The 7,768-nt window shown below is 34.8% G+C and overlaps 1 protein-coding gene and 1 long non-coding RNA gene across 2 annotated transcripts; both read left to right on the top strand.

Annotated features, from left to right (window-relative positions):
• The first annotated feature begins 2,069 nt into the window (after nucleotides 1-2,069).
• On the top strand, nucleotides 2,070-2,982 carry LOC145112858 (17.3 kDa class I heat shock protein-like). The gene has a single exon (XM_079048980.1). The coding sequence runs from the start codon at nucleotides 2,294-2,296 to the stop codon at nucleotides 2,762-2,764; it is 471 nt and encodes a 156-aa protein (XP_078905106.1). The 5' UTR covers nucleotides 2,070-2,293; the 3' UTR covers nucleotides 2,765-2,982.
• Nucleotides 2,983-5,386: 2,404 nt separating this feature from the next.
• Nucleotides 5,387-6,464, top strand: LOC145116893 (uncharacterized). Its single transcript, XR_013712362.1, has 2 exons — nucleotides 5,387-5,923; nucleotides 6,016-6,464. It is a non-coding gene; the product is annotated as an uncharacterized LOC145116893 (long non-coding RNA).
• The last annotated feature ends 1,304 nt before the right edge of the window (nucleotides 6,465-7,768 follow it).

Here is a 7,768-nt window from a genome sequence, read left to right on the forward strand (position 1 = left end):
TAGACAAGTGACTCACGACAAGCTTGAACCTAGAAGTGAGAGATGTATTTTCATCAGCTATCCACATAAGTCCTTTGGATATTTGTTCTACAGACCTAGTGAGAACGCGGTCTTCGTAGCACGAAGGGGAGTCTTTCGCGAGAGATAGCTCATATGCAAAGAGGACAGTGAGAATACAATTGATCTTGAAGAAATTAAGGAGTTAAACAATGAAGGAACCTCTCAAAATGCTAGGGCTCAACCTGATGAAGAAATTCCAGTTGAACCACTTGACGAGTCATTACCTCTTAGGCGTTCCAGTAGAGTGAGAATGCCACATGAGTTTTATGGTTTCCATATTACTTAAGATGGTGATACGTTTATCAGTGATAGTACACTGGTAAATTTGGATGAGCCTTCTAACTACAAGGAAGCAATGGCGGGTCCAGGGTTTGTCAAGTGAAAAGAGACAATGGACAGCGAGATCAAGTCCATGTATGATAACCAAGTATGGAATGTGTGGGTTGGTTTTTCTCACCTTATCTCTAGGTCTATTTCATAGTTTCGAGTCTAACATATTAAACCCAAAACTCGAGGATTTTAGGACGTTAGAACTAGAAATTTATGGATTTTCAAGAACAAAAGATTTATTCAGATTTTTTGAACTAACGAAACAAAAAAGAAAGTTCTAAGTAAATTACAGAACTCTTCCCGTGTTTTATTATGTTTTTTAAAATTTGATCCAATAACATATCAATATCTTGTAATAAATAGTAAAAATTCAAATGTTATATTTAACGTCTAAAAAATAACCAAGCAATAAAATCTCAATAAAAAATATAATGGTTTTAATAAAAAATATAACAAACACTGTTGATATGATTATTTAATAATTGGGAAAATGACTCTTGAGGGTAATTAACTTTTGCATTTGTACTCATTTGGTCCATTTCCTTTTTTTTGTATTCAATATACCATCGAACTTGTTGTTTGCGTTCACCATAACCCTTTTGACCGGCTTTTGACCTGTGATAGCCGGTCAAAGGGTTATGGTGAACACAAACAACAAGTTCGATGGTATATTGAGTACAAAAAAAGGAAAGGGACCAAATGAGAACGAACTCAACAGTTGGTTACCCTCCTGAATCATTTTCCCTTTACTCATTTACAACAAATTCCACGTCATCTCTTACTGATATTAATGACTTTATGAGATTCATTCTTGCTTCTCTTCAAAGCATAACCCACGAAAGAACATTATTCATACATGTACAACTTTGTAATGCACTTGAATATTTATTAGGGGAATCTTGACTAAGCAAGCGCATTTCATGACTACATTTACATTTCTAATCAAATGATTTATCGTATCATGGATTCTAGACAAGTCTACAAACGAGTGGAATCACAAGTGCTGTGATTTTTGAGTTTACTTAGCTTTAAGATCAAATTCATGGGATAAGATACAACATCAATATGTACAATAGCATGCTGCTTTTGTAGACACATCACCATAATATACCTTGAGGTAAACGTTTATGCTGATAAATATACCTCTCATACACAGTCATATCCTTTTGCAGAGAGGTGTTGACAGCTAACCACAGTAAGCATAGCATAGACCATGTTTTAACGAGTTTACCCCTTTGAAACGTTCTTCATATAATACGTTATAGCCAAAGAAGGTTGCAATCTTTGATAATTTTGCAACTTTAATTTCATTTAACTTTTCAGGGAAAATGATTCAGGAGGGTAACCAACTGTTGAGTTCGTTCTCATTTGGTCCCTTTCCTTTTTTTTGTACTCAATATACCATCGAACTTGTTGTTTGTGTTCACCATAACTCTTTGACCGGCTATCACAGGTCAAAAGGGTTATGGTGAACGCAAACAACAAGTTCGATGGTATATTGAATACAAAAAAAAAAAAAAAAAGTGACCAAATGAATATAAACGCAAAAGTTAATTATCTCAAAGAGTCATTTTCCCTTAATAATTCGCACAGGAAAATAAAAACCAAATAAAAAGTATTATTTTTCTTTGAGGTGATTTATGCTAAAAAGTAAATAACCGTTGACAAATCAGGAAGTTTCTTCGGACTAAAAGAAAAATACAAACTAAAAGTATCAGGAAGTTTCTTCGTGTTTCCATATCCAGAAATTTCTCGGCCATGAATCATGTATAAATCACAATCCCAGTCGGAAGTGACGAATCAAAACAACCGTTGATAAATCAGCAAAATCGCAGACAGTCAATCAAGCTCAGCAAATTCTCCTTTCAATTAAGTTGCAACAGTTTCAAATAAACGTGGGAAGATGTCGATCATTCCAAGTTTCTTCGGTGGCCGACGAAGCAGCATCTTCGATCCATTCTCACTCGACATCTGGGATCCTTTTAAAGATTTCCCTATTTCATCTTCGTCAGATCATGTTTCAAGTGAAACCTCTGCCTTGGTGAACACACGTGTGGATTGGAAGGAAACCCCAGAAGCCCATGTGTTTAAAGCCGATCTTCCTGGGATCAAGAAAGAAGAAGTAAAGGTGGAGGTGGAAGACGACAGGATCCTACAAATTAGTGGAGAGAGAAATGTCGAGAAAGAAGATAAAAACGATACATGGCATCGTGTGGAACGCAGCAGTGGGAAGTTCACCAGAAGGTTCAGGTTGCCCGAGAATGCTAAGATGGATCAGGTGAAAGCAGCCATGGAAAATGGAGTGCTCACAATTACTGTGCCCAAAGAAGAAGTGAAGAAGCCCGATGTGAAGTCCATTGAGATCTCTGGTTAAAGAAATTCCACCGTCTACAAAGTTATACATAATTATGGGTGTATATTGCTGAGTCTAATTGGTTATGTTTTGTTGTGGGTGTCGATAATTCTGGTGTAATGCTGTTTTCTTTTGCATTTGATTCGGCCACCATGTGTTCGATGAAATGCTTAGCAGGACTGGTATATCTATCGTTTTTGTAATTTCGATGAAGAATAAATATCTGTTATTGTTGGTAATGTTGCAATGATGTTTGATTTGTTATTTGTACGTAGGTCAACACATATTTGTATAAAATAATAGTAAAATTTTGCAGGTTTTTAATACAAGAAAATCGGTGTTCAACTAGGCTAAAGGGAGTGGTAACACTCTTAGCATCTTGCCACATCAGTTTTTTAAGTGTCACTTTATTTTTCTCCTTTTAGCATCTAAACTTAACATTTGGTGGGGAGTGATAACACTCCTAGCACTTCATTTTTATATTTTCTTTTTTCTAATTTAATTTAGTTACTATATTTTAATAAACAAACATTTTTTATTTAAGATCTATATATATTTTTAAGAAAATAAACAAATACTAGCCTACATAACAATAAAAGTAAACATTGCAAACTGTATAATTATTAAGATTATTAACATACAATTTCATCTATATATTTGAAATAGATAATGAAATTATTGGAGGGTGTGTTTTGTAATTTGTATCTAAGTGAAAGAGAGTAAATTAGAAAAGATATATAAAAACAATTGAAATCTGTGAAGTAAATATTCTAACCCAATCAAAACCTTCAATTTCTTTCTCTTTCTTCAGGTTGTGAGAACGGCGACTCTGCTTTGGCGAGCCCCCTAGCGAGAGCTAGGGGTGGTGTTCTACATCAATGGCGAGCTAAGCGAGTGGCTTTGGCGAGTGTCACTCCGCTTAGCCTTAAAATGATGTTTACTTGATTCTATTTGTACATAGGTCAACAAATATCTGTATGAAATAATAAAATTTTGCAGGTTTTCAATTATAGTTTGTGTAAAAGTTTATTGTTAAGTTAGAAAAGATTGATGATACTACATTGAGTTTGCGATTAAGAATTTTATTGATATAAATTACTGAACATTAAATAACTATTGATATGCTCAATTTATATTTTTAGTGATTTTTATAATCACTATAAAAATATTGTTTATCTTTATAGTTTTGGATAAAGTTGTAAGACGGCTGGAAAGCTTGAGGTATCATTTTTTATGTGAGGGAGTGTTGAAAAAAGAAAATTTGATAGATAAGATGGATTGAAGTTTTGAATTCGAAAGAAAAAGTTGGATTAAATATTAAAAGTTTGTTCATGTTTAATCGAGATTTATTGCAAAAATAATCATGGAGATATGCTATCAATTCAAGAAAACAATCAAGGTATTGTCCTATATTTGAATTTCTAAAAAAAAGTAGGTGATAATTCTTTGACTAAATTTTGGGTGGGAGTTGGATTAGTGATATCTCTTTCAAGGATCAATATCCTAGACTTTTCTTGCTTGAAATTGAAAAAAATAGTTTGCTTCGTGATTGCTATTCTAGTGGTAACTTTACCGGATGTAGTAAATATGTCCTTACAAACTCCATATTTGAGTACGGAGCATTTTGCGTGATTGGGAACCAAATTATGTATATTAACATGGGTGTATATATGGATTCAATTATGTGTCATTTTGTGTCATAATCATGTTGAAAATATTGATCATTTGTTTATGGGGTGTGAGGTGGTGTCGTAGTGTATACAACTTAGGTTGTTGTGTAGCAATGGTGTGATCTCATGTGTCCAACTTTTCTTTGATCAATGCTTTGATCTGGTTGATGTGGGTAGATTGTTTGAGCTCGAGTATTATGCAACATTCTTGGTGGGCATGGGGGTAGGGGTGAACAAACCGTTTTTTTTTCAAACCGAACCGGTTCAGTAAATCGGTTCGGTTCAGATTCGTGAATAGTAAAACCGGTTCAACCATAAACCGGTTCGGTTCAAACCGGTTCCGTCATAGAAAATCTCGAACCTGTCTAAACCGGTTACACCGGTTCTAAACCGGTTCAATCGGTTCTAAACCGGTTCGATCGGTTTGACTACCGGTTTCAAACCGGTTCACGGTTATTAAACCGGTTCTAAACCGGTTTCAATATCTAAAATCTCGAACGGGTGTGAACCGGCGGTTCGGTTCTTGAATCGGTTCGGTTCATAGTGGACCGGTTCGTAGTGAACCGGTTTACCGGTTCAGTGACCGGTTCGGATCCTGAACCGGTTTTTTTGTGCAAGCCTACATGGGGGTGGATGTCGGGATTGGGCTAGGGTTGGGAGCGGAGGTGTGGGCTTGTGTAAGGTATTTAAAAAACTATAAATGTAAAATTAGCGAAAACAATAATTATCATTTTTTTTTATTTCAAGTTATAAGTAATTTAGAAAATTGGAAAATTCTCTTCCCTTATAATTTTTGGAAAAAATATTGAACCAAACATGTTTTCTAGCTTTTTATTTTTTTTCTATAAAACACAAAAAAATTTGAAACCAAAAACACCCTTATCCTTTTACTTTTGAAAAGTGAAATTGTCTCGTTTTTCTTTATCCCTTTTATTGGGAAATCGAATTTGTTGAATCAGTCCCTTTATTTTTTTTCGTTTATTTTTTTTCGTTGCTTAATGGGGAAATAAGGTGGGTTTTCACCTGTTTATTTGGTCTCTATAACCTATCATTACCAATTTAATGGCCAGGTGGCTTTTATTTAATTAAAAATGTTAAATTATATCCACCTCACCTCTTCACCTCTTGTCCACGTCTCTCTCTCTCTCTCTCAAAGATACAGACACACACACAGAGACTTAAAAAAAAGTTTGACCAGTGAGTGTGTGTGATGAGGATGAAGGTAACCAGAGACGAGCCAGATAGTAGCAGTTGCGAAGAGCTATGGAAGACGACAATTAAGCGGAGTTTTCGGAAGAGGATAGATGAGATGTCGATGAGATTGTGTCTGTGTAGTGGACTGAGTAGTAGTTCCAATATCCCTAGATGCAATCCGCATTTGTCTTTCATATGATCGACGATGGCGGTGTCAATTCTGAAAAAGGAGTACATATTTGTGTCAAACTGCAGAGACTCACGCGATGTCCTCTATCGTAACGCTATGGCCATACCTTTTTCAGTCGACCATAAGGTAATTAACATCCCCAAACATTACTACTTTCCAGTCATTCCAATTTTAAAAGACGATTGTTATGAAATTGGATCATATTGTATTGATTTCAGCCCAATAAGGAAGACGAACGAGAAAGAACTGAAAGTTGTGGAGGTCAAATCATGTTTGCAGATAGAAGGAGAAAGGTTGACTGATTGAAGCCGTAAAAGCAACTTAACGACCCCTGATTTCTTGGACGGTGGAGTTGGGTCTCCGACTACTTCCGGGGAGTGATAAGGCGGTGGTGAGGCAATGGTCCGCCTTTATGGGAGATTATGGCTTGCATTAGCGATGCCCACTAGTTGCCTTCCATGATATCGTAATCGATTATATGGACTCTTCATTCATGAGTTAATGTTTCAATGATTGCTTTGATCGATTGTTCTTCGTCTTTATGGGTTCACGATGAGAGAGAGAGAAGTTATTTGATTATTTAAAAGATTCAAAATATTGTAAATAAGGCTAAAATGGGGCCCATTTAATTTTTAAAATAAATGTATACATGGCCTAGTCAACGTCATAGATGAGCTGGCAAAGAAGTTATCGGCTTATCCATTTGTTTATTAAAAAAATGACCAATTAGACCTGACAAAAACAACTTTATTCCCTCATAAAATAGGGATAACGACTTAAAAGGGTAATATATTATTCGATTTGTACACATTTGATCACCGAGTTTTTTTTTCGTCCACATTTACCCCTTCAACTTGTTAAGCTCATTCAGTCCTTATGACCAGCTACTCCAGGTTAGCCGATAAAAATAACTTAATAAGGTAATATATTTCTCACTTTGTACACATTTAGTCCTTAATATTTTTGTACACATTTAGTCCTAATATTTTTTTGTTGCAAAATAACTCATTTTTGTTTTTGTAGTCATTTAATATTTATGAATGATTTCTTTAGGTTTTTCTCACGACATCTTGGGACAATCATTAATAAGGTGTTTGGGGCTGTTGATGCTTATGTCCATCGCGATCTCGACTATTTGGTTGCTTAGGTCATGTGTTCTGAACGTCATAACTTCTTCATATGATCTTGGGTTTTAACGATCTTTATATCCATGCGTTCGTATTCTAGTCTACTACAACTTTGGTTTAGATTACTCCCGTTAAAAAGTAATATAATTTTATTTACGATCTTTATATCCATACGTTTTTTATGAATACATGTATGTATGTTTTTTTTTATAAAATCGTAAGTAAAAATATATTACATTTTAACGGGAGTAATCTTAACGAAAGTTATAGTAGACTCAAAAACGAACATGTGGATATAAAGATCGTTAAACTATGATATCGTATGAATAAGTTACGACGTTCAGAACACAAGACCAAAGCCAAACCACAAGATCTACGCAACCAAGCAATCGAGATCGCGATGGACACAAACATCAACAGCCCTAACACATCATCAATGATTGTCATACATAAGATGTCGTGAGAAAAACCTAAAGAAATCATTCATAAGTATTGAATGAGTACAAAAACAAAAATGACTTATTTTGAAACAAAAAATATTAAGGACTAAATGTGTACAAAAATATTAAGGACTAAATGTGTACAAAATGAAAAATATATTACCCTATTAAGTCATTTTTCCCGGCTAACCTGGAGTAACCGGTCATAAGGACTGAATGTGTACAGTTTAACAAGTTGATGGGGGTAAATGTGGACGGAAAAAAACTCAGTGACCAAATGTGTACAAATCGAAAAATATATTACCCTTTTAAGTCATTATCCCCATAAAATAGTTTTCAGTTCCAATCCATAATGATGTACCTGAAAATACAACATTTTTGTTACTTGACCAACCATCAGGAGA

Source organism: Lactuca virosa, chromosome 5, assembly GCF_052849685.1.
Source record: "Lactuca virosa cultivar CGN04683 chromosome 5, Lactuca_virosa_CGN04683_v6, whole genome shotgun sequence".
NCBI classification, from domain to species: domain Eukaryota; kingdom Viridiplantae; phylum Streptophyta; class Magnoliopsida; order Asterales; family Asteraceae; genus Lactuca; species Lactuca virosa.

Excerpts from the sequence above, each read along its gene's own strand:
- LOC145112858 (XM_079048980.1), top strand. The coding sequence starts at position 2,294 with ATGTCGATCATTCCAAGTTTCTTCGGTGGCCGACGAAGCAGCATCTTC.